The sequence below is a fragment of the Triturus cristatus genome, chromosome 5_1 (genome assembly GCF_964204655.1).
Source record: "Triturus cristatus chromosome 5_1, aTriCri1.1, whole genome shotgun sequence".
Classification (NCBI taxonomy): domain Eukaryota; kingdom Metazoa; phylum Chordata; class Amphibia; order Caudata; family Salamandridae; genus Triturus; species Triturus cristatus.
In genome coordinates this window covers 416,157,094-416,184,870 of record NC_140587.1, presented here as the reverse complement: position 1 = coordinate 416,184,870, position 27,777 = coordinate 416,157,094, and the positions used below count along the sequence as shown (strand labels likewise).

The 27,777-nt window shown below is 46.2% G+C and overlaps 1 protein-coding gene across 3 annotated transcripts in view; it reads left to right on the top strand.

Annotated features, from left to right (window-relative positions):
- The window catches only part of SPAG1 (sperm associated antigen 1), a 1,022,992-nt gene extending 1,003,835 nt beyond the window's left edge, over positions 1-19,157 (top strand). For all 3 annotated transcript variants that reach the window (XM_085605177.1, XM_085605176.1, XM_085605178.1), the window contains one exon: positions 18,293-19,157. In XM_085605177.1, the coding sequence (XP_085461303.1) occupies positions 18,293-18,430 (138 nt within the window). In that variant the 3' untranslated portion in view covers positions 18,431-19,157. The remainder of the gene's footprint in view (positions 1-18,292) is intronic.
- The last annotated feature ends 8,620 nt before the right edge of the window (positions 19,158-27,777 follow it).

Here is a 27,777-nt window from a genome sequence, read left to right as displayed (position 1 = left end):
TTATCAAGGAAATTGGTTAGCGTTGATATGGTATCAGAGTCCTTATGGAGACTGCTAAACCGATTATATAGGTTAATTATCCTCACATAAAAATTCCCTTTCAGTGATATTAAATCTATACCAAGAATCTCCTGTGATTGTATATTTAGCCGCTTAATTTTGCAACCCAAGGTTGTCTTAACCCGAATTAACAGACCTCCAGCAGGTCTACCCGCTGTTGAGTGTCTAGCTTCAATCCTGAATGTGGTGTACCCCACCCTGCAGTGCTGCTCGGTGGCCCAAGTCTCTTGAAGCAGGCATATGACTGCTGTCCACTGGCTTACCCCACTCCGGGTTATTTATTTTAAACTTTATCCCCGCAATATTCCATGAGATGATATTTACTTGCTGGCCCTCATCAATGCTTTCTTATGATTGGGGTCCTTCTATTGTATTTACTCCCTCACATCCTCTGGAAGATACATGATAGCGAGTAGGGGTAACTAGATTTCCAATCTCTATTTCTCTCCGGTTGCTTTTAATAGTATCCCACCTTGGTTGGCTAGACAAAGCCACATCATGGGGCAACATAGTATTATTGCTGTCCAACTTTAGTCAGTCAGGGTTATCCAACTCCGAGAGAGCTTGGTATCTATTACTAGTTACAAGGGAGAATAGAATTGTTCGTTATGTACATGGGAGAAGGCTGTGTGCGGATTCGTTCTACTGGCCGGACCATTGGGCTTGAGATGCCTGTAGAAAAAGCACAATGGCATAATCCCAATCCTTTGGTCAAGACCCCGCCCTGTTTGCCACGTAAGGGCAACAGGTCTCCCAGAGGCCGAAATGATACAACAAAGAAAGTTATAACCAAGAGAATAGGCCCAGCCCAGCCTCTTCCGGACTGCGACAAGCGTCCTGTGCTGCGGGAGCCCTGAGGACTTTACAAGCGGCTCCTGGCGCTTTCCGATGACGTTGGCTGTATGGGCTGGGACTCGTAGTCCGGTCCCTCCTCTACAGGTGAGGTGCGAGGCACGAGTGGCAGGCAGAGAAAACCGCTCCCGCGCTGCGGGAGCCCTGAGGACTTTTCAAGCTCCTCCTGGCGCGTTCCGATGACATTGGCATATGGGCTGGGATTCATAGTCCGGTCCCCCCGCTGCAGGTGAGGTGCGGGGCACGAGCGGAAGGCAGCAGGCAGAGAAAACAGCTCCCCAGATGTAGGGGGTAGAGGGGGGTGATGTGAGTTCGTTTGGGAAGGTCCAGGATGAGGCTGGCTACAGCATTCTGTATGGTCTGGAGTCTTCTGAGGAGCTGGGTGGAGATGCCGGTGTCGAAGGCGTTGCCATAGTCGAGGTGGCTGGTGACGCTGGCCTGAGTGACTGTCTTCCTGGTGTTGGTTGGGATCCATCTGAAGATTCTGCTGATCATGCGTAGCAGGAGGAGGTGACTGCATTAACTTGATGTTTTATGGTCAGTTGACTGTCGAGGATGATGGCGAGGTTGCGTGCGTGCGTGGTCGGTCGGTGTGGGTCAGAGTTCTGCAGGCCACCAGCTGTGGTCCCATGCAGAGGTGTTCTTCCCGAAGCTCAATACTTCGGTTTTGTTGGAATTGAGTTTGAGGCAGTTGTCTCGAATTGATTTGGCTACGTTGGTCATGGCATTTCGGAATTTGGATTTGGCGTTGGAGGGGTCCTCGGTGAGTGAGAGGATCAGTTGTGTGTCATCTGCGTATGAGATTATGTGGAGTATGTGGGATCTGATGACTTCTGCGAGGGGGGTCATGTAGATGTTGAACAGGGTTGGGCGGAGGGACATTCTTTGTGGTACGCTGCTATTGATGTCTACAGGTGCACTCTATGTGCGTCCTGTACAGAATGAGGCGATCCACTTGAGGGCGTCTTGCTTTCCAAACTCTGTGTCGCGACACTTTACTGTGTCGGCTACCATGTGTGGCTGTGTCGCGGGATGGGGACGAGACGCCGTCTATTCATCATGCAGGATGGTACTGCGCATGCTGGTGACGCAGTACCTGTTCCTGCAGAAGGCGGGAAAGGAGGAGCATTTCGCTGCAGTTCTCCCTTCCGCATGTAGCTGTGTCTGAAGTATAAAAAGCACTGCTCACACTCGCGTTTATTTTTTTTGTACGTTTTCCTCCATTTATTTCCAATATTTTAGTCAAACTTGACATGAAATTTAAAGGTCATTGATTCTGCTGTTTTTCACGCAGCAGTATTTCATGCTCGAAAAGCAATGTATCCTCTGGTGCCATTTGTCAATAATGAAAGTGGTGCGTTGCATGTTTTATATCAAATGCCATTAGAAATGGGGTAAGTGAGAACAAATGCACGGCCTAATATCGGGCATTGCCGCTGCTCCAGACCTAATGGCTCATTAATGTGCAATTTATTATTCAAGGAACTAAGAAAGCACTGGGTAAAGTAGCCTTTTTCAATAGTTCTGCAGTTCTTTCCTCCTGCTCATGCCTCACTAGACAACCACTCTGCACATAAAAAACCACTACCAGTCCAAACATGCCTCGCTGTTCATCAGCATTTCCGCTATCTAAATGCGCATTGACAACAGAGTCCTGCAGTCCTACGTGGGCAACAAATGTGGAGATCAGATTCACACCAACCAAATTTAATTCAAGGGAAACACGTAACCTGAACAAAGAATACAGCAAAACAAGGCATATTTCTATTTCACAGTGCCAAGTGCTTCTCCACAAGTTATATTTTCAATTGTCTATTAACATTTTACTTGGTAGAAAACCTATGAAATTTTCAAGGCTTTTTTGGCAACGGAAAACATTTTCTACAAGCATAAACAAAACCGAGAACGCATTCACCACTCAGTCTGTTAATGATAGTTATTTGTTAAAAGTAAGGTAGATTATTTATTAATATGAAGCATTTTGAAGTGGCAGTTTATGAGTGGAGAGCCTTGACTTAATTATTAGACTGAATTACCGTGTCGCGAAATGATGCATGTCTAAAAAGTGTATCACCAACATGAAAAGTTTGGAAAGCACTGGTATAGAGTCTGTTGATGAGGATGTTGTAAGAGAGGGCATTGTGGGAGACAATGTCGAACGCCACGAAAAGGTAGAGGACAATCGGGCCACTGTTTCTCCATGGTAGAGGAGTGTTCTGATGTCATCTGTGGCAGCGATCAGCGCGGTGTCAGTGCTGTGGTTGGCATGGAATCCTGATTGATGCGTTCCGTAGGTGGTTTTGTTTCAGGAATTCAGTGAGCTGCTTGTTGATGGGTTTCTCAAATACTTTGGCCGGGTAGGGTAGTAGGGAGGTTGGACGATAATGTTTGAAATCGCTGGGGTCAGCGGAGGCTTTCTTTAGGAGGGCTCTGACGTCTGCATGTTTCCATCTGTCTGGGAAGGTTGCTGGTGAGTTGTTTTCTGTTTGAGCTTGTTGCAAGGTTGTAGAGGTGGTGGGGGCAGGGGTCAGTGGCCGCCCCGGAGTGGATGTAAGACATGATGCCTGAAGCAGTCAGTGTGGTGAGCAGAGACCAGGTGGTAATGTTTTTGGCTGAGGTTTGCTGGTTGGTTGAGATCGTTGGTGTTGAGTGTGGCGGGTTTGAGGTTTAAATTGTTGGGTATCTTGCAGTGGAAGTAGTCTGAAAGGGTTTTGCTGAGTTCATGGGAGGGGTGGATGGTGTTCTGTATGGCTGTTGGGTTGGATAATTGTATGTCTATTTTGAAGAGTTCCTTTGTGTGGATGGCCACAGAGTCGATGCAGGTGGTGATGGCTGCTTTATTAGCTTCTTTAAAGTGCTGGTGATAGTTGCTGAGGCTTGCTTTGTGAGCTGCTTGTTTGCAGGGCTTTTGGTGGCGCGCTATCGTTTCTCAAGTTGGTGGCAGTTGTGATCGGTGGTCCTGATTTCTGGGGTGTACCAGCTGGCTTGTTTGGAGGTCTTGTAGGTTTCAGTGGGACGACTGTTGGTACGGTCAGTAATCTAGGCAGCTAAGTTATGGACGGCCTGGTCGGGTCTGTTGAGGCCTCGAGTTACGAGGTGGTCAGGGCCTGTGACCACTGAGTTTCAGTGACCTTGCTCCAACTGCTTTAAGAGGAGAACTGACACCTGGTGATGATGTGCTGGGTGTCGGGTATGATGAAGTGTACGATGGTGTGGTCAGTCTAGGTGAGTTTTGAGGTGTAGCTGTATTTGATTTTGTTGCAGGAGGTGAAAATGGTGTTGAGGGTGTGTCTGGCTTTGTGTGTGGATTTGGTGACCAGTTGGGTGAGGACGATGTTGTTCAGGTACCCCGGAGGGCGTTGGAGTTGGGGTTTTCGGTGTGAAAGTTGAGGTCGTAGAGTTGGACGTAGTGGTGAAAGTCGATTGCTGGGGGTAACGATAAAGTTGGGGATGGTGTCGAAGAATGCTCCTCAGGGTTCTATGTACTCTGCAAGTGCGCCTTTTGGCGCACTGCTGGTTGGGGGATGAAGTCCCCATTGCTCTAGAGTGTCCTTAGCGACCAACAAGCCCTCCTGTTAGCTCCAGTAAGTTCCCACACTTCGGAATTGTTGAGAAGTCTTTAGAGGCCACGTGTCCTTTTTCCACCATTCTCCAAAAGCGCCTTCTGATGTACTGCTGGTTGGGGGATGAAGTCCTCTTGGATGCTAAGGGTTCTTGGGGGCCCAAAAGCCCTCCTGTTACCTCCAATAAGTCAGATACAGCAGGATTCCTGAAAGCTGGTCAGAACCCGCCCCCTTTCTCCACCACTTTCCAAACGTAACTACTACTCAAAAAAACATAGAAACTCACTTAAAAAAACAAAGATTACAGGGGCATTATAGTTAGGAATCAAATGTTGTAAACCTTAGAAATTCACTGAAAAAATCAAGGGTTACAGTGTTATACTTAGCAAATAGAATTGAACAAACCTTAGAAATTCACTGAAAAAACCAATGTTACAGGAACTTTATAATTGGGCTCAGATTTCACTCTTACAAAATCTGTGAAATTCGGCAGTTATAGTTACCTGAGCTAACTATAAGTTACACCCCTGCATTGCACCGCTTATGACCTCACATATTACATCACTCATGACATGGTCAGTGATTTCACTAGTGACATCACTGATGACATCATCCACAGGACCACTCACAAACCTATTCACACCCCCATACAACCTACACCTGCACAACCACTCAAATACCCATTCACAGACCTATACTAGTACTCACACACCCATTCACTCTTCCTTAGACCCACTCACTCGTACAGTCATTCACACAACCATTCACTCACCCATTCAGCCACTTATACAACCAGTCACTCACCCATACAGCCAATCACATAACCACACGCTCACCCATACAGCTACTCACACCCACTTATTTACCTACAAAGTCACTCACACACACACTCAGCCTCTCAACACACCCGCACAATCACTTACATACCCATTCACACATCCATAAAAGCATTCGCACATCTGCGTACTCACCCATACAGCCATTAACACTCACTCTCCAATACAGCCACTTACACACCCACTCAGTCATTCACCTATACAGCCACTTACACACCAATTTGCTCACTCTTACAGCGATTCAGACACCCACTCAGTCACCCTTTGTAGGAAGGTAGTATCCTTCTAGCATGGGTACCCCCACTTTTTTCCTACTGTCAGTGTGTTTGTGACTAGTCGGAATGTGATCCTGCTAACCGGGGTCCCAGTCACTGTGCTTCTTCCCTAAATTTAAATATGGAAAGTACTTCAGTACCTCCACAATTGGCTACTGGTATACCCCTATAAACCCTTAGTGTATGGTACTGGGGTACCCATGGTATAGGTACACCAAGGGTCTCCCATGGGCTGCAGCTTGTATTGTGCCACCCATGAGAGACCACTCAAACTGTGACTACAGGCCTGCCTGTGTAAACTGATAATAGCACCACTTACGACAAATATACGTTTTCTTATACCTGAGGTCACTACGCTTAAAACCTATGTCACCCCTAAGGCAGGCATTTCAATCTTAATGGCAGGGTGCTAGGTAATAGGTGTGCAGGTGCCCCTGCATGAGTGGGACACCTCCAAAAATGCATGAGTCAGGCTCTGTAAGTGCGGCCAGCCATTTTGATACATATAGTGCCCATCCGTCATTGCGCGATGTGGCTAACTATATAGTGGCTGTGCCGAACCTGGGCATGTTTGGTGTCAAACATGTTGGAATCATAGCTCCAACTCTATTACCAATGCCACCTCCCAGACAGGACGTAGTGAATTGGGCTGGGGGTGCTTGCCAGAGTCACCAGACTGCTTTGAAGGGCACATTTGGTCCCCTCCTTGCATATTCCGGTTTGAGCTAGTTAAAGGATCCCTCGGCAAAAGACATGGGAGTATCCTCCCCTCTATCCAGCCCCTCCTCTGGGAGGGACCCTTGAGTCGTCCTAACTCCTTTCCTAGGATATTTAAGGGCTTACCTGTAGGTGGGTCCTCGTATTTGTCGTGGGACTAGACTCCAGCCTGAAACCATGTCACTCTTCGACCCTCTGAACACTTGAACTTTGCTTTCCTTGATAAAGTCTCTGTTTCGAAGCCTGGAACTGAGACTGCATCACGCAAGACTCCTGCTGCTCCTGGTATCGCTGTTCTGCAAGTCTTCTTCGTCATCTGTGTCTGTGCTTCTTGCAGGATTTTCAGCAGACCTGTGGGTATCAAGGACACCCGAAGTAATCTCCCTTGGAGTGAAGGAGTCACTCTCCTGCATGTGCAGGCACTGCAACGAAGCTGACGGGTCTGCTGCTCCAGACATCTCACGGACTTCGAAAGGCTCAGCAACACAGGTGGGGGCTCTCCGACTCCCTCGAGGCCTGACCTGTCCTCTCGACAATTGTGAGGCCATTATCCCTCATTGGAACAGCTGGGACCGGAACCCTGTTCACCACTTCGACTTGTCGTTGCCAAGGCTTGTTGACTCTGCACTCCAGAGATCTTCAGGCTACAAGAAGCTCCAGCCTCCAGCATCTCTTTTTGCCAAGATCAGCGTCCTCACCGCATCCTCTGCACCGTGGGCGTTCATCTTTGGTGAGCTGCACAAGGTCCTCTCCAACTCCTGTGCCTTCAGCCTGTGGGTCCTCTTGAGGGTCTTCTCCTCCTTCAGTGGGCTCTCCTGCTTGCTCGGGAGCTGCTCTGACCACTGAGATGTTGGTGAGTACATTTGGACCTTGCTGGTCCCAACGTTGCTCCTTCTTTGTTTTTCACACCAATTGCGGCTACCAAGGCTTGTTGGTGCTCCCGCCGGACACCGACCTTCTAGTCACCGACATATGATTTGGAACTGCTCGTGCACTTCCTCAGCGTCGCCTGGTCCTCACAACTGCAGTGACATGGTCACCGTTGACTCTTCTGAACCTCCTGGCATCGGTGGGCATTGTGTCTTCTTACCTCCTGATCACGTCCGAGTGGCATAGACTCTGTCCTCTCTGCTTGAGGTCTTTTACTTCAGGAATCCACCCTTGGATTCCACGGGATTCCTTCCTGATCTTCTCCAGAGGCATTTTCTTCTAAGTATTCCATTGTCGTCTCTTCACCCGTATGCACCTGGCTTCCCTGGTGTAGGTAACCTGGTTCCCGGGGCATCCACGGGTGGGGTGGCTTTCCAACCTTCCATCCTCCAAGGCAATTCTTCTGGATCCTCTGGGAAGGCTCCTTCAAAACTGCAACCGCCACTTCTCCATTCATTTCCATTGGTCACGCGGCTGTGTTTCCACTCTGCACACAAACTGCATTGGGTTCCTGGGCACTTACCTTGGGTGGTTCCATGGGTCCCCAGCTCCTCTGGGTCTTCTGGGCCTAGTCCTGTCCTCCTTTGCAGTTTGCATTCCACTTTCTCAATATATGGTTTGGTCTCCCCCTGGAGACCACTCAATTTTGTGCTACTTACCTGATTGTTTATTATGTTGTTATCTCCGGGTCGGAGATGTACCAATGTGTTAGTGAGTGTTGTGTAATAAAATGTATTTTGAAACACCGTGTGGTTCTTTTTCATTTAACTTACACTAGTGATTAAACTGGTAAAACAAGCTGCTAAACACTCCTTCACTATAAGCCGAAAGGCTGCTCTCCCAGCTACTTAAATAAGTGTGCACCATATACTGAGCCAGCCTTCCAACAGCCGCTCTCCTTCGCCAGATAGGAGATCACCATTGAGACAGATTCCTGTGTGCTCACTGTCGGCATCACGATTGACCTCAAAAGGGCCAGATAGACATCCATCGACGTCGAAGCGTTCTATGATGAATGGTTCGCTGTTGAGGCGAAGGCCGACAGCCCTGCAGACTCAGATAAAGTAGACAACAAGGCCGCATTCCCCGACATCAAAGCTGACGATGATTAAGGCGCTGTCGACCAGCTCAGTGTCAATAAGATGGACGTCGAAGAATCCATCGAAGTCCCCAGAGGCAATGTCAATACATTTGGCGACACCCCACCAGTTGACGTCATCACTAGAGAAAGCAAGGCATCCGTAGACATCAAAGCACTCTCAGCAGGACAAATCTCGATCAACATCGAGAAGGAGATAGACGTCGAAAATATGGAGGTTGTGGACAGGGAGATTGACACCAAGAAGTTAGTCTTCCTCTGCAGACATCAGTATTTTGCATACATCCCTACAAAAGTCCATCAACCTTTCTCACAATGTTGCAGAGTGTATAAGGTGGGCGTGTTCCTCCTCGGAGCCCAGCTTTGGACTACTCTCAAACATATACTCTCCATCCAGGGGCTCTAAGCATACACCTTCCCCGAGGAGTACTCCTCCATGTATATTCTCTCCTAAGGCTTAATCTCCATTGCCTCCAGCAATATCCCCCCAAAGATTTCAATCTCCACAAAGGAGAAGATCATTGTCACCACAAACTCAAAGATCAAGATCTAGAACTCCCCACAGCAGGCACAATCCACTTCTCGAGGATCTCATGTCAGGCACAGATCTCCTTCATGGTCCGCCGCTACTTCCTAGTCTTCAGTGAGGGATTACTCACTACTCACCAACCTCATCCGACTCTCCTCTGGCAAGGATTTCATCTGTGTAGGACCTTGTTACATTTAATGATGTTTTAATCAGAAGGGCAACAAAACTTAACATTGCTATACCTGCACCGGACGTGTCGGCATCAGTCATATTTGAAACTCTTCATCACAGAGACATCTTCTGCCTATAGTACCAGGCTTGTTGAAACCACCATTACACACATTCCTCACTCCAACATCTGTAGGTACTCCACTACCATGTATTCTGAAGAGGGTGGTCAATCAAGTCATTAGTGCAGCTGCTAATCCCTCTGATTTTGCAGCCCATGGATACTCCCAGTGCATCTGCGCACAACGATCTTCCTGGTTACGCCTTACAGGTCTCAAGTCTGAGGCCCAACCCCATATTCTAAATTTGCCATATTCCGGCAACTCATAATTCGGCAAACCTGCAGATAACAAGATGGCATAGATGAAAACAGACCTGGACACACTCAAAGCAGTGGGCCTTGAGAAATGAAATTCCACTGCAGATTCTGTCCCTACGACTGCCGCTCCTATCAGCAGAGGGTTCAAAGCCCTCACTTGTCACTCACCAACAAGATCAAGGAAGGTCACATTACCATTCCCGCAGACCTGCTCGAGAAAAGGAGCTCCTCGTCCATCGTCTTCCACCACAAAAACACCAGCAAAGCAATGAGCACTCGCTTCCCCTTTCTCCGTGTCCCACTCTGGTGAAGGGGGGGGGGGGGGGGGGGGTGGTATTATTGCACATCTGAAGGAGTGTCTAAAATATTGTGCATAGTGTCTACTCCATCAGTTTCAAAACCACTCCTCCTGCCGTTCCACCAAGGAAAATAGCCTATCAACAGGTCTTGCTAAATAAGACTGCTCCAGAGAGAAGCCATTGAAGAAGTTCCAGACTCCCAAAAAGGGCTAGGCATTTACTCATGCTATTTTCTGGTTCAGAAAAAGGTTAAACTCTGTAGTATATACCCATTCCAGATGCATGACTTTTGAAAAAGTGTATCCGGAAGGGAAAGTTCAGGATGCTTGCTCTTCACCAGTTCTTTCCCCAGCTCTACCAAGGGGGCTGGATATGCACAGTCGATCTTCAGGATGCCTAATTCTACATTCCCATCATCAAGAAGCACCAAAAGTTCCTACGCTTCAAAGTGGCATCCACGCACTACCAATACAAGGTCCTGCCCTTCCGACTCAAGTCAGCACCTCACACATTCTCCAAGTTCACGGAGGTGGTAGACGCAGACCTGCGGAGGAAAAAAATCTTAGTCTACCCATATTTAGATGACTGACATCAAAAGTTCTTCTCTTCTCACTCAGGATTATCTGCAGATCTGCATACAAGCTTTGCAACAGCTAGGCCTACAAGTCAAACAAAAAAATCTATACTAATTCCTAAGCGAACAATACATTACCTGGGTGCAATCCTGGATACAAGAAATGCTAGACTATATGCTTTGTAGGCTAGATTATCCTCAATCAACGACAAATGTGTCATTCTCCTCCACACTCACTATGCATCTTCTGGGTTCCCTGGCATCTTGCATCTACATTGTTTCTTGCATCTACATTGTTCCCAATGCTAGGCTGCACATGCAACCTCTCTAGCAAACACTGTAAGATCAATGGTCTCGGTTATCGGGCCTCTAGGAAGACAGAGTGGTCCTCCACAAATAGCCAAGAAATTGTTCCAGTGGTGGATGAAGAGTAGTCATCTCACAATAGGAGTTCCTTTTTACCAGGAACTTTCCACACAGACGCTTTTTACGGGCACTTCCCTCCAGGGTTGGGGAGCCCACTTGGGTTCTCTACAAGTTCAAGGCCTGTGGTCGGACAAGGAGAAACTGTACCATATCAACATGCTGGAACTGAGGGCAGTACATCTCACACTCAAGTCCTTTTACGCCTCCATTCAGACACGCTCCCTCCTGGTACAGACACTGGGACCACAATGCACTATTTCAACAAGCAGGGAGGAACCTGGTCACGCCGCTAGTCTCTGGATGCACAAGCCATATGGAACTGATTACTTGCCAGAGACCTGACCATCTCAGCAATCCACCTACCAGGTGCACTAAACGTTCAAGCAGACTGAAGCTCATGACTGGATACTAAATGAAGAAGTCACTCAAGACATTTTTCAGCAATGGGGAACGCCACAAATAAACCTGTTTGCAGACTAAACTAACGCAAAATGCCACAACTTTGCATCCAGGTTCTCCCAACCAGGATCCAAAGGGAATGCACTTTTGATCAGCTGGTCAGAACTTTTCCATACACATTTCCTCCCATAACCCTGATCCCAATGGTCATCATCAAATTTTACAGAGCCAAGACCAGGATGATCCTGATCGCTCCAGGGTGGCCTCGCCACTGGTGGTATCCAGATCTTCTTCACCTACAGAAAGACTGCCTAGGAAGTTGCCTTGCAGACCAGATCTCCTCTCGAAGCTAGAAGGGAGGATCTTCCACCCCAACCTTCTGTCTCTGAGCTTGATGGCATGGCTCCTGAATTCTTGCAGTATGGACATTTTGGTCTTTCCCAAGACTGTGTGGTCATCTTGAAAGAGTCTAGAAGGCCTTCCACCAGGAAATCGAACACTTTCAAATAGAAGCATTTCTATTTATGGTGTGCGCAGGATGTTCATCAATCTATCCTAGGTCAAGCAAATGTAACCTTACCTTATTTGTTGCACACAGGGAAGTTTGGTCTGCAGTTTACATCCATAAAGGCACACCTTGCGGCCATACTGCCTACAGAAAGTCTTCCACACAGGGTTCTTTTTTTCAGATGCCTTTAGTCAAAGACTTCTTAAAAGGTTTGAAAAAGGTCTAACTTCCTGTTAGGTCCCTCATGCGAGCTTAATGTTGTCCTCTCAAATCTAAGGGGTCCCCCTTTTGAACCCATACACAAAGCTTCTTTACAACATTTTACTTAGAAGATCTCTTTCCTAGTTGCTATCACTTTAGCACGCAGAGTCAGCGACATCAGGCTCTTTGTGCTAAAGAACCTTATCTGGTTTTTCATGCAAATAGTGTGGTCATGAGAACACATCCTAGTTTTCTGCCAAAGGTCATCTCTGATTTCCATATCAATTTGACCACTACTCTTCCAATGTTTTTCCCCAACCCTTCCACACCACCAGAAATATCTTTACATTCTTTAGTTCTTAGGAGAGTTCTTAAGTTTTAATTCAACAGAATAAAGATCAGACTAATTGACCACTTGTTTATTAACTATGGTCTGATGCGCACTGGTTTAGCTTCTTCCAAACAGTCGATCTTTATGTGGATAGTCTCTTGCATACTTCTCGCTTTCCAGTTAGCCAATAAGCGCCTTCCTTTTAGACCATTGGGTCATTCTACAAGGGGTAAGGCAGCCACTGCTGCTGTACTCAGAAATTGGCCCATCGCAGAGATTTGTAAGGTGCAACATAGCATTCGATACATACATTTTCTCACCACTATTGTCTAAACTCTCAGGCAGATGCTCAAGTAGGGAAGGCGTCACAAAGAAACCTTTTTGGATGATTCTCTTCTTCGCTGCTAGTAATTGTCTTGCATTGGTCTGCAGGGGGTTGGGATGGGCTAGCTATTCTATTTAGTGCGTATGACTATTGATGAGTATTCCCTGAAATAGAAAGATAAGTTTCCTGTAATCCTAGTTCTCTTCCAGGGGAATGCTCAACAAAGTCATAAGCAGCCCTCCATCGTCCCGAATGAATACTTAACACAGCAGCTGTGATATAGGTTATTCACTGAATATTTCTTGTCACTGTAAAAAAGGGGCATGATGGGATTAAGGAGGTCTTAAAGTCACGGTGACAGTTTTTCTCTGTTGTGGTTTTCAGTGCAGCAGCCTATTGGCTAACAATGCCTTCCATTCCTTTGCCTTTTTCTTTCAAATAAAGGCTATGTTTTATACTTTTAAGTTTCATTTTCTATGTCGCAGAAATGGTAAATGTGTATGGCTAATTTTAAATGAAAAACTCAATATAATTTGGACATTTTTAGGCTCAATTAGTCTCTATTTAGGCTGTGTGTGTGTATATATTTATACACACACACAAATATATGTATTTCTTTAGGCTGTGTGTGTGTGTGTGTGTGTGTGTGTGTGTGTATATATGTATATATATATATATATATCTCCACAATACTTCGCCGCCACAATTTCCTGAAAGGACGAAGGCAGACCCAGGTATCGGTGCATTAAGATTTTATTGACAGATACCCTGCACCACCGCCATTACATGTTTCAGCCTCGCAGAGGCCTTGATCACATGATACGGCAATGGAGAGTTTTTTCAGCTATTTAAAGTGCTAGGGCTCAAAACACGTGATAACACATTCATAGGTAATCATAGACATAGACAACCAATTAAAGACATTGTTGTCAGCATAATAATGCATTACAGTACTGTGATGAGTATCATAATGCAAATAACGCAAAAATCAATAAATATTTATACATAATTAAATATTTAAAGAACTATAGCATAAATAAAATATGATATAAATGCTAAAAACAGAGCTAAAAATTCATATAAAACCAATATAAATGACCTAAAAATTAGCAGCAAAATTGCGATGCTAATCTTTCCGCCAAAATTAAAATTGGTCACTATATGAAGCTCTCTTGCACGTAACTAAAATCAATATAAAATACCGATTCATATTAGTTACAGCAAAATGGTTATGACAAAAATATTGCTTTGCAAAAATATACATGAACGTCCTGCCCAAATGGGCCATGAGATTTTACCTATGAAAAAAGTGCATTGTGCTAGTGCATAAACTACAAGTGCTTACACTATCCCAAGTCACAGCCGTGATTGGATGTGCAATACTAAAAAAGAGAATAAATCCTAAAAGAATATTATGTTAAAAAGAGGATATCTATATATATGTAGGTTTTAGGGTACTTTAAAAAAAAAAGTTTTAAACATATGTATACATTATAATAATATTAATCCACATTTGTAAAGCGTGAACAATCACCCGTAAGGGTCTCTAGGCGCTGGGGGCCGTCGGGAAGATTAAGCAAGCTATTGTCCAGAGTCACATGGTGCTGGGCTAATCTGCCTCCCGCACCAGGGATCGAACCGTGATCCCCAGATTCCGGAGTCAGTCGCCCTGGCCGCGGCGCCACACCTCTTCCCATTGAATTTGATATGTGCTCTGGGGTCCCCGCGCGTGGGCGGGACTATTCAGTGCTTATGACTTTGATGAAGAACTTGGATTACAGGTAAGTAAATTATCCTTAATGCACATTTAACTATATATATATATATATATATATATATATATATATATTATATATTCAGTGAAAAAACCATAGGTTTCACACATGTTATAGTTAGCTGGACATTTTACTGATAAAAAACCAATGAAATTCCCCCGTTATAGTTAGTGCAGGCAACTATAACTCACGCGACCGCAATCCTCTGCTGATGCTAATACTGTATTTAGACACTTATTTGCCCATGTCTTCTTCCATTAAATTTTAGCTATACATATATTACAAATATTTTTTTTTCATAAAGACACATATGTCATCAGCAGAGGATTGCGGTCGCGTGAGTTATAGTTGCCTGCACTAACTATAACGGGGGAATTTCATTGGTTTTTTATCAGTAAAATGTCCAGCTAACTATAACATGTGTGAAACCTATGGTTTTTTCACTGAATTTGCAAGGTTTTTTAAATGCTAATTCCTAACTATAACGTGTGTGAAACCTATGGTTTTTTCAATGAATTTGTACGGTTTTTTAAATGCTAAGTTACTTTACGCCATTCGTGGTGTGCGCGCCCACTTAACGCAGTTCATTCCGTGCGCGCACAGTGAGCACGCGGTGCGCTTCGCGCACCGCGCTCCCACTTTACGCAGTTAGTGGCGTGCACGCACGGTGGGCACGCGGTGCGCTACGCGCACCGCGTGCCCACGTTACGCTGGATGGGCCATGTACGCACGATGCGCTTCGCGCACCGTGCGCATATGGAGGACATATTATGCGCTTCGTGGTGAAAGGTGAGCTTTGACATTTTATTTTTTGTAATGCTATTATGTATTAACCATGCACAAATGGTGCACGGGGTGGGGAGATTGTGGATAATTTTTTTTTTTTTTTGACCGTACGCGTACGGTAAGCGTAATCGGCAATTTTTCAGAAAAAATTAAAAATGAATTTTTGGCCTTGGGGGTTCATGGGGGACACAATCACAAAGGCTAAGTGTTTAGGACTTGTCAAACCGCTCTCTTTACATGTTTTTTCCCTTTGTTTTTACTCCCCCCCCCCCCCCCCCCCCCCCCCCTCAGAGTGCGAGAGAGAAAATGGCGGCCGCCGCTTCCTGGTTTCGAACGATTCGAATGTTTACTAAGATCTAACAGCCAATCAGAATCACGCTCGCGCACGGCACCGTACGCGTACGGTAAGCGCACGGTAAGCGCACCGTAAGCTGGCTCAGATATATATATTGATTTAAATGCTATTTTCTCAGAAACTACTGAACAGATTTACACCAGACCTACAAAAGGCACTTCCTTTATCTGAGGACTACCTCTCTGCCAAATTTCAAGTAACTCTGTTCAGCCGTTCGGGCTGTAGCTGTGTCTAAAGGTCCTATGGAAAAATGCATGGGGAAAACGCGTTTTGGGACCCCCCTTTTTTCTCAGCCCCCGCTTGATGAATCCCCCCGAGACTTTCAGGGAAGGAGCGGAGCGCCCCACCTATTTTGAAAATTTCGCGAGGATTCGTCGACCGGCGCAAAAGTTATTCCAAATAGAATGTTGCGGATTTCCTATGGAAACGTGGTCCTAACTATAACTACCTACTGGCGACCGCCAGTAGGTAATATATATATATATATATATATATATATATATATATATATCACTGAAAAAACCATAGGTTTCACACATGTTCTAGTTAGCTGGACATTTTACTGATAAAAAACCAATGAAATTCCCCCGTTATAGTTAGTGCAGGCAACTATAACTCACGCGACCGCAATCCTCTGCTGATGCTAATACTGTATTTAGACACTTATTTGCCCATGTCTTCTTCCATTAATTTTTAGCTATACATATATTACAAATATTTTTTTTTCATAAAGACACATATGTCATCAGCAGAAGATTGCGGTCGCGTGAGTTATAGTTGCCTGCACTAACTATAACGGGGGAATTTCATTGGTTTTTTATCAGTAAAATGTCCAGCTAACTATAACATGTGTGAAACCTATGGTTTTTTCAGTGAATTTGCAAGGTTTTTTAAATGCTAATTCCTAACTATAACGTGTGTGAAACCTATGGTTTTTTCAGTGAATTTGTACGGTTTTTTAAATGCTAAGTTACTTTACGCCATTCGTGGCGTTGCGCGCCCAGTTAACGCAGTTTGTTCCGTGCGCGCACGGTGCGCTTCGCGCACCGTGCGCGCACTTTACGCAGTTAGTGCCGTGCACACACGGTGGTCACGCGGTGCGCGTTATGCGGGATGGGCCATGTACGCACGATGCGCTTCGCGCACCGTGCGCACATGGGGGATATATTATGCGCATCTTTTTGAAATGTATTCTTTGTTAATTTTATTGTTGTTATATGCCATGCACAAATGGTGCCCTTTGGGCACCATTTGCACACGGGGTGGCACCGTGCGCACATGGGGGACATATTATGCGCATCTTTTTGAAATGTATTCTTTGTTAATTTGATATGTGTAATATGCCATGCACAAATGGTGCCCTTCGGGCACCATTTGCACACGGGGTGGGGAGAATGTGGCTAATTTTTTTTTTTATAATTTTTACCGTACGCGTACGGTAAGCGTAATCGGCGAATTTCCGAAAAAAAAAAATTTTTTTTTTTGGGCTTGAGGGTTGTTTGGGGACCCCTATATCAATGCTGGGTGGTTAGGATGTGACGAAACTGCCTCTTTAGCCATTTTTTGGCTTCGTTTTTGCTGCCCAACTCAGAGAGCGAGAGAGAAAATGGCGGCCGCCGCTTCCTGGTTTCGACCGATTCGAATGTTTACTAAGATCTAAGAGCCAATCAGAATCGCGCTCGCCACCGTACGCGTACGGTAAGCGCACCGTAAGCGCACCGTAAGCTGGCTCAGATATATATATTGATTTAAAGGCTATTTTCTCAGAATCTACTGAACAGATTTACACCAAACCTACAAAAGGCACTTCCTTGACCTGAGGACTAGCTCTCTGCCAAATTTCAAGTAATTCTGTTCAGCCGTTCGGGCTGTAGCTGTGTCTAAAGGTCCTATGGAAAAATGCATGGTAAAAACGCGTTTTGGGACCCCCCTTTTATCTCAGCCCCCGCTTGACGAATCCCCCCGAGACTTTCAGGGTAGGAGCGGAGCGTAGCGCCCCACCTATTTTGAAAAATTCGCGAGGATTCGTCGACCGGTGCCAAAGTTATTCAAAATAGAATGTTGCGGATTTCCTATGGAAACAGGGTCCTAACTATAACTACCTACTGGCGACCGCCAGTAGGTATATATATATATATATATATATATATATATATATATATATATATATATATATATATATAATTTAAGAAGAATAAACTGTAAATTCACTTTTAAGATACTCTACCCCCTGATTTGAGGGGGTGTAGGCATGCAAGTCTATACCTAGGTGTAAATCTCCACGCAGAATTGTGGAATAGCAAACGATTTGTAGAGTTACATCTAGGTGTAGTTGTAAATGTAGACATGTATATTTACTTTTGTGAATCAGCCCTGTGTGATAGTAGTGATTTACTTACGTATATTTATCATATCCATAAAATAAATATAATGTACCTTGCCCTTTATCCAAAAACGTTTTCAAACCTAGTGCTACTTTGTAATAATGTAAGTCTCTTTAAATTGTTTTACCCATTTGCTTGTTCAGAAAATCTGTTTAGCTCAAGAAACATTTTAAATTGTGTAATGCTTCTACCTATTTTTTACTTCTATTAATGTATCTCTATTCAAATTGTTTATCTCTATATACTCTTGAAAGCTTATTGGGACAAGTTTATACTTTACAAAATAAAGTGCTCTTAAAAACCCACCAAAAGGTAAAACAAGGAAGAGCTTTTGTGATCATGTAGATTGGTATTTCAGTTATTTCAAAATAATTTTCTGCAGCCCATCTTTAAAACAAGACTGTTCAACTGTGGTTGGATTGTGTTTAAAGCATGTTGAGTATGCATAGAATTAGCACTCACTAGAAACTCTTGCATCTTTTCTGCACAATTAACTGAAAAATGTTATATTTTAATTGCAGATGATTTTGACGATGCTTAGTATTGATGAAAAGTGTGAGGTTGAGGAGCTGTTCGATGTCCTCAATGAAAAGCAGGAAAAGAACATCCTTTTAGAAGATGTATCAAGCCTTTCAAGGAATTACAACCTTCAAATGTGAATGTTCAGCATGCATGCATTCTTGTAATGTTGTTTGGCTGTCGATATTGGTGGCAAATGAGACCAGGAAATTCATGTCACATATAAACATTTCCCCCGGAAGTGTTTTCTTGGCTTACAAGTGCTACCCAATGGAGTGGCATTTCCCAGGTACTTATGGATTGGAAGATGGGTCCGAGTTGTTACCCTTTAGTATTTCTTCTTTCCAAAATGGATGCAGGAAGAATCAATTACGGATAGTGCTGTAAAAAGATAATATTGAGAAATGTCCTGTTTTATATTTTATTGAAGGTTTCAGTTTCTACTAGGGTACATTACTGTTTTACACTTCACCACATGTTGCGTCCTTATTGCTCTATAATTAAGTTTGCTTATTTTAAGATTGGGTCCCCTGCTCCACTTTTCTAAAGTGACCCTTTCATCATCAACTTGCAATAACTACATAGGAAGTCGCTGAACTCAAGTTAAACATATTTACATTACGCTCCTAAATTCCTCCTAATGCTGGATTGTAGACAATGCATAACAGAAAAGTGCATGTTCAAAACTGCTGCTCTCAGAAGTTTTTGTTGGTTGTACATATGTTTTATTCTGTAAAGTTAATTCAGACAAAATATCAAATATATTATTTGGTAATATATGGATCTTTTTGGAATATAATGAATTATAAAGAGAACTGTTTACACACATTTACCGATAAAATATATATAATAAAAACTTTTCTTTCATACATTTGTTCTGCCACTGTTTCCAGTCTCCACTGGCTAACTTATTGCAAATTAACTCTAACCGCCGCTGATTTGTTTGCCCTTTCCCTTGCTTTTGAAACTGGCAGAGTATTATGTCATGCATTATCTATGTTTAATTTCTTTTTGTGTAATATACAGAGATGCTGAAGGTCAGCAGAGTTCCGGTACTCCAACTTATATTAAATCAATGTATATGTCAAAGAATAGTTGACTTTAATGATAAAACATTTCATAAATCCAATAAGTGTTTGTACACAGTGATAGCTTTTAATGTCCCAACACCACCTGGTTGATGCAGGAAAACTGTACATATCTTATCCCCTGTAAAAACATCATACAATGGTGGTTAAGATCTTCATGACAATCAGTCCCCACTACGACCTCCAGGTATTTAGAACCCTCGGATAGTGTTGCCAGTTGCTCTATGCCTGCCCCCATACTGGAGCCCCAGCTGCCTCTACCAATGGGAAACCTTATTGGATTAGCATCTGATCTTGCAAGAGAGGCCTGCCTCCTCCCACCAAGGTAACCTCAAAGGTGCACCCAGAGCCAGTACACAGTCTTGCACCTTTGAGACAAACAGCCCAGACAGTGCAAGAGACAGAAGCCAACTTGCTTACAGTTGGTTTTGATAGCTGTCTCGATCTCCCTTCTGGCGATTTCTGAACCTATATTATTAAAGTAGCCCACCCTACTGTCATACCCTTCTATTTTTTTTAATCATAGTCTGGTGTGAGACACCAACACATTTCTTGGAATCTGCCTATTATGCTTTTGTTTTTCCCAATCGACATTAGACATTGCTGCTCCCACTATATGCTTTCTTTGTTATGCCATGCTTGTTAATATCAGAATGACTGCTCCGTATGCATGTTCTTTTGTACTCAAAAAGTATATAATGAACCATGCCTCCATCTTGCCTGAAAAAATCTTAAAATTCTAAATATTGAATCACCAAAATTGCTGAGACTTTAATTCTGATAAAGACTGATTTTTCACCTTATGAATACCCTCAGGCACCAAACTGGGCCTGTAAAATATTCGATAGCAATTCTTCCCTTGGGTGCAAAGAGTTGACGTTGTATGGCTCTTCATCAGATCTGTCCTGCCTTGGATGTGACACCTGTGCCACTATATTTGTGCCACCTCCACACACTGATATAAGTTCCTTTCTGTAAGCGCCTTCCGACGCGAATCGAGAGCACTGTTGAATCCTGTCAACCTGACAGAATTTCTAATCCCTAAATGTTTCCAGTGTGCTAGTGATATGTCCCCTCAGAAGCTCACACGGTTCAAACGGAGCAGGGCTGCAACTGCCAAATGTAACAGATACCCACAAAGTCTCCATCTGGTGTCTCAGCTCCAAGCATCATGTGACTGCTGTGCAAAAATGAACCAAACAGCCATCTGCGACCACAAAGCCAACCTTGATGTTCTGGTATTTGAAAGGAAGTCAAAGAAGGTCCAGTGTCAGTCGAAGTTCAGAGTTCAGTTAATCTACAGCTGTGAGGCTGATCTCGCAACTGATCATCGTTGAAGTCACAAAGCTCAGGTAAGTCAAAGAAGTCCAAACAACACTATAAATCCAATCACTGCTCTCCTTCAACCTGCCACTCGCACAACATCCTCTAGTACCTCTAGGCCACAAAGTAATTCCCCAGGTTCTGCTTCAAGGTGCCCCGACTTCCGCGGGCTATCGGTGAAGCCACAACAGCTGAAAATGGCCCTATATAAAATCTGTGGTACTTCTTCAGATCCCTCTAGTGCGATTCTGGGCCTAACGGATCAGAGGCAGCCTCTAGTTAAGTTACCGCTGGTGGATTTGTCCCAGATTCAGACTGTGCAACTTAACCCAAGCTAGAGTCTTGATACCAGCTCCAATGCCAGAAGCAGAGCCAATATTTTTCTCGGATGTGGAATCTCTACCACAATTCCCTTTTGTAGTGTAGTTCTTATTTCCCTTATAGGCTCTGCGCATTGGAATAATATACACTATAGTTGTGGCATAGGACTGAGGTCAGTTATGCCTCTATCGAGTACATTAAACTTAATTACTTTGTATGCCAGCTAACTCAGAGGCCACTAGGAACTCCTTGAATAAACCAGAAGGGAGTAGTTTCTGGCAACCGCATAAACATGACAACTTTGTTTCTCTTTAGAATTGGAACCTGTCTCAGAATAGTGGAAACAACAGATAACAGTTTCACTCAGTCACTCAGTCAATCGTGCGTGCTTAGTTTCTTCAGAGTTACAAAGAAATAGATAGACGGGCGTTTCAATAAAAAGGATTTATTGAACAGTCTTGTTTCTCATGTAAAAGATATGAGCTGTTACAATCGCAAGACAGTATGCAAGATATAATACGTACAGCGTAAGCAGTAAGAAGAAAGAATACTGCACTAGCATTGTCGTCTAGCTATGACATATAGTAATATACACATACATAAATAACTTGCTGTATCGGGCTGTGCAGCCGAGCCGTGGTTTGCTATGGTAAGGGAAGGTATATTTATACCTGGAAAGTGCATCGGAATGTTAGCATTGACGTAAAGTCGGGCAGAGGAAGACCTCATGAATGAACCCCTAAGGAATAGTAGGTAATGCATAATAGATAAGTTCTTGGAGAAATCAATAATCCTAGCTAGGGAAAGTCCCAAAGGCTTAAGGGTCTGGTTTCTAAGAACTCGTTGTGATGTTGGGATGGACGGATGTAGGTGACCATGCCTGTATTTGGATAGCATGGCTAATGCCTGAATAAGGACTGGGATTCTATGCCTAAATAAGGGCAATGCGAATTGTGCCTATATAAGGACATGATTTAGGAAAACCTATTTACGGATATCTAAATCGAAACACAACACCCACTCCACTAACGAATGATCGATAGTACTAAATACTAAACATTAAAATGCTAAACATGGATAATTTGAGCACCACATGTTGCTAAAAACATTTGTAAAAGCATACGAAAAACCTTTTGCTGGACATGAAACCCAAAGGTGCTGTACATATTAAGCAATGTTTCATACTAAGCATATATTTACAGTGGAAGTTAAATAAATGAACAGAAACATATACTCATATAATGAAATGGTTCATAATTACAGAAGCAAAGCCATTTCATGTCATGTTACATAAATGAAACTGTTTGTGAATAAAAGGTGATAATGTGTCCATTGAAGTGTTCAAAGAAGTCTGTTCTCTATGAATAGTTCTACTTAACGCATATTACTTTTCCCTCTTCAACGTCTACATGAGCCCCCTCGCGGCCATCGTACGCAAACACAACCTCAGCATAATCTCCTACGCCGACGACACCCAACTGATCCTCTCCCTGACCAACGACCCCGCCGCCGCCAGATCCAACCTGCACGAAGGGATGAAAGAGGTAGCCGAGTGGATGACGACCAGCCGCCTGAAACTGAACTCGGACAAGACGGAGGTCCTCATCCTGGGCTCCTCACCCTCCGCCTGGGACGACTCCTGGTGGCCTCCCGCCCTGGGCACCGCACCCAAACCGACAGACCATGCACGCAACCTGGGCTTCCTCCTGGACTCCTCCCTCTCCATGACCAGGCAAGTCAACAACATCTCCTCGGCGTGCTTCAACATCCTACGCATGCTACGGAAGATCTTCTGGTGGATCCCCACCGAGACCAGGAAGACCGTCACCCAGGCCCTCGTCACCAGCCGACTGGACTACGGCAACGCCCTCTGCGCCGGTACCACCGCCAAGCTCCAGAAGAGACTCCAGCGGATCCAGAACGCCTCAGCCAGACTCATCCTCGACATCCCACGAACCAGCCACATCTCCGGACATCTGAGAGACCTTCACTGGCTCCCCGTCAACAAAAGAATCACCTTCCGCCTCCTCACCCACGCACACAAAGCCCTACACGACCAAGGCCCGAGCTACCTCAACAGCCGAGTCAACTTCCACGCTCCCAAACGCCACCTCCGATCAGCCAACCACGCCCTCGCCGCCGTCCCCCGCATCCGAAGAGCGACTACAGGAGGAAGGTCCTTCTCCTACCTGGCCGCCAAGACCTGGAACTCCCTCCCGACCGACCTGCGCCTGACCCAAGACCACCTCTCCTTCAGGAAGAAGCTGAAGACCTGGCTGTTCGAGCAGTAGCGGCACCCCCCCCCCTCCCCCCCCCCCCAGCGCCTTGAGACCCTACGGGTATGTAGCGCGCTTTACAAGTGTCACTGATTGATTGATTGATAAGAAGAAACATTTCAAATTCAGAGAGAAAAAAAAATTGTATGAAAAATATCCAAGGTTTGTCTTTGTTTTGAAAAATGAAGGCCAAATTCATAGCTTGCCCAGGACACTGTGAGCCGAATCAAAAGTCAGTGTAAGGGGCTGGTGAAAACATGAAATCCTCTATTCCTGTAGACAAAAGATCATCTACCGATGTCGGTGATAGTTGGAATACCTCGTTTAGAAGATTAACTGCACATAGATGTGAAGCATCGCCAGTAGCAATGTTCCTTTCCGATGTTACCTGTGTGTGCATTGATCCATCTCGTACCTCAGCAGTAGCATGTTGCGTCTGTGAGATCTCAACGAATGCCGTCATCAGGATTGGTAGCCTCTGAGGACAACACAGAGCATGGGCCATTATCGGGTACAGCAGAGTATCAATATCCGTTGGCATAACTGATGGGAGTGTTAGACAGGCGTCTAGCACGCATTCTTCACCGCATAGCAGGCAGTGTAGAACAGGTAAGATGCAATCTTGCCAGATTGGTCTGAATGACAGAAACCATGTGGTATTTAATTCTCGTAGGCGAGGTAAGCCCAAAATGTGTACTAAGCGCTAACAACACTTCCTTTCCAGCAGAGCTTTCTCTAAGGTGCTGGGAGTGACACTAGTGGATTGGCTTGCCATAGCGTAGTAGTAGGAATAAAAACAGGATTCCTGCAACGAGTGCTAGAATTAGCGTCAGACCACCAAACACCCCGTGCACGAAGTTTGGAATGATTCCGAGGACAGTCCAGAACATATGGTCTTGAATACATGCACAATAACGCTCGTATCAGACATGTTTAAGATACGTCCCAACATTTTTGTGAAATGTTTTGGGCAGTTTGTACGTAACAGAGTCTGTATCTCAGCCGAAGTCCTTGCAATTTGTAGATCATAGGTTTCTTTGGCCGAGGTCAAAGGCACGGTTTGTTGTAAAAGAATGGCTTTCATTCTGCTTAAAGTATCAATTCGTATAGAAGAGATGTTCAGTGAAGGCCATAAAGGCGACTCCCTGACTGTGTCTATTTGGGGGAACAAAATTTGCATACAGTAAGTGACCCTGGAGCCAACCGTTACCAGATTTGGGATGCCTGGCAACATGCCACAACAGCTCTGATCATTCAACATGAGGTAACTCCCATTTGAAAGTTGGCCAAACGTTTGATTAATTACAGCGGCTGGTGAACCTTGCAGGTGGCAGGATAAATTTGCAATAGAACCTCTACAGGCCCCGTGTAAACTAATATCCCGACATATGAGTGAACCGCTCAGTGCATTTTCACAGTGTGTACTGCTAAGAAACACTTCACGCCCCCACTCCAACATCTGTGTGTGTAAGGTAAAATCCAGGATGTCTTGATGTATTCTTTACCCAACCTTTCATATTTGCCTGCTTGCATTTGTTTGAAGCAATACTGAAAATGGAAAGTTGTAACAGGCAGAGTTATTTTGCCATGAATGATCCATTCTGTAGCTGTTTTTTCTGCTACCGTTAATGGCAATTTATCTAGTTTATCTGAAAGAAACACGTTGGTTAGATTCCTCACCTTAGAATATCCCCAGGCGTCAGGCTGGATCCGGAAAGATTTTTCATCGGCAATACCCTTGCGCGTCGCTAGGCGTCGTCTGCGGCTCCGCTTCCATTGTCGGCATCGTGATAGCTGGGATGACGACGTCGGAGTACTTAGACGCCGCCCTCACGCGCTGACATCAGTTCTTGTTTTTTCTGCGCCAGTAAGCACCGATCTGGGAAGAGCATACCCTTTTAGTCCCTTTTTGACTAAACTTTTTGAACTCTTTTGGTTCCCATTTCCAGTCGACCTCGACTCTGGTGCCAGTAGGGATGCCTGGATTCAAACCGTGCGACGCCTGTCACCACCTGATGTCGGTTACGGATCACCACTGCCAGTGTCTCTACTGCCTTGGGGCCAACAATGATGCTGAGTCGTGCCTCAAATGCCGGGCCTTTACCTCGAAGGCTAGGCGGGAGCGGTCCCGCAAGCTGCTCAAGATTTGGCAGTCGGCTCCGCACCGCTCGAGTTCCCGGTCGAAGAGGAGGTCAAGGGACCGGTCGCGAAGCCGCAGCCATCACCGTTCGTTGGGGTCAAAGTCCTCGCATTCCGGTAAGTCGAGGCGCAGCAAGAAGTCGAAGAGGCGACATCGCTCTTCTGACTCCCCTTGCCGGTCGCGTGACTCGGCTGAGGGTTCAGGTGGCACCACCCACGCGGCTCCGTCTGAGCCGCAGGAGTCACATCCGACCCCATACCCTCCGGTCCCTGGGTCTGACACGACTCCCGCGGAGATCAGAGACTTCCTCGTGGCCATGAGGAGTCTGGCTCCGCCATCGACGCCTGCCGGCGCGCCTTCGTGCCCCGCAGGCTCGACTGGGAGGTCTACCGAGCCTCCGGCTCCAGCCCTGGCGCCGTCGTTGACTTCGGTCCCGACGCCGCAGACCCCCATGGGATCCAGGCCTGGATCCCGGTCGACGCCGGTTGACCTTACGACCCCTCCGCCGGTGTCGACCCCTTCTGTGCCGCCCCTGTCGCCGTGTTCAGACGACGACGTCCCCAGGTTTAGTCCCGGTCAGGGCCCGGCGTCGGAGTGGCGCCGATGGATGACAGGTTCATCTTCCTCCCGGCTCCGACCATTCCACCTGTCTACCAGGAGTCGGATGACAGGGACGACTGGGAGGGGTCTGAGGGCCCTCTGGCACAGCAGTGCCAGTTATCTCAGGACTTGGCAGAAGAGCTGGGGGATGCCAGTGGTCTTGACACCTCCCCTGACACTGGCTTCATCTCTCCTCCCTCCGTGGCTACGGAGGAGGGTGCTACCTATTCTGTGGTGCTGCGCAAGGCTGCCGAAGCACTCAGGCTGGAGCTCCCTGCAATGGCCGTGAGGACTAATCTCCTCACTGAAGTGCTTTAACCGCCAGTAAGCTCCTCGGAGCCTCTGCTGCAGTTCAATGAAGCACTGACGGACGTTCTGATGGGCACCTGGCCCAAGCCCTCCACAGTCCCTCCTGTGGACCGGAACATGGCCCGGCGCCACCGCCCCGCACTTGGCGACCCCAGCTTTGTCGGTGCACCCCATGCCCGAGAGCCGGATTATCCAGGCCTCTACCTCCCAGACCGCCTTCCCGTCTGCTCCCCCGGATCAGGAATCCAAAAGGTTGGAACAGTTTGGGAAGAAAGTGTTCTCCTCCCTTAGTTTGGGGTTGCGGTCTATCAACACCGCGTGCCTTTTGGACCGTTACACCCACTCCTTGTGGGATACGGTGGCGGACGTGTTGCCCCAGTGTCCGGAGAAGGCCCAGGCACGGCTCGCCCAGGCTCTTGCCAAGGGGCGGGATGCGGCACGGTATTCGATACGATGTGGGCTGCACACAACGGACTCGCTGGGCAGGGCAATTGCGACCACGGTGGTGATTCGTCGTCACGCCTGGCTGAGATCCACAAATTTCTCCGGGGATGTCCAGAGCACCCTCATGGACATGCCCTTCGATGGCCGTCGCCTTTTTGACGACAAAGCAGATAGTGCGCTGGAGCACTTTAAGGACTCCAGGGCTACGGCCACGTCTTTGGGCCTCTCGGCCCCGCGCCCGCAAACTTCCGCTTTTCGCCCCTTTCGTGGCCAAGGAAGGGGCACCCCCTCACGTCCGTCTAGCCACAAGCCGCAGAACCAGCCTCAATGCGGACGTGGATTCCGCCGAGGCAGAGCAAGGGGACAGAGAGCCGGTCCGCCCACATCTGCCTCAAAGCCCTCCTAGTCCGAGCTTTCAGGCCCATTCCACGCCAGTGGGAGGCAGAGTTTGCCATCACCTGCTCCACTGGCGTACCATCACATCGGACAGGTGGGTGCTGCAAATCGTCCGAAGGGGCTACTCCCTCCCCTTCGAGGCAACCCCTGCAGCCATGACACCGCAGTGCCAGCGCATGTCGGGGGATCACTTGCAACTTCTGCAGGAGGAAGTTACGGCCCTCTTGGCCAAGGGGGCCATCGAGCGCGTTCCTGGCCCAGAAGTAGGTCGGGGTTGTTATTCCCACTACTTTCTGGTTCCCAAGAAGGGCAAAGGGGGCCTACGCCCTATCTTGGACCTCAGGAGCGTCAACGCCTTCCTCCAGAGGGAGAAGTTCAAGATGCTCACCTTAGCTCAGGTTCTGGCTGCCCTAGACCCTGGAGACTGGATGGTAGCGTTGGACTTGCAGGACGCTTATTTCACATCCCTGTCCTGCCGGCCCACCAGCGTTACCTGCGGTTCACGGTAGGCCACGAGCACTTTCAGTTTACCGTGCTCCCCTTCGGCCTCACCAGTGCCCCTCGGGTGTTTACGAAAGTGATGGCGGTGG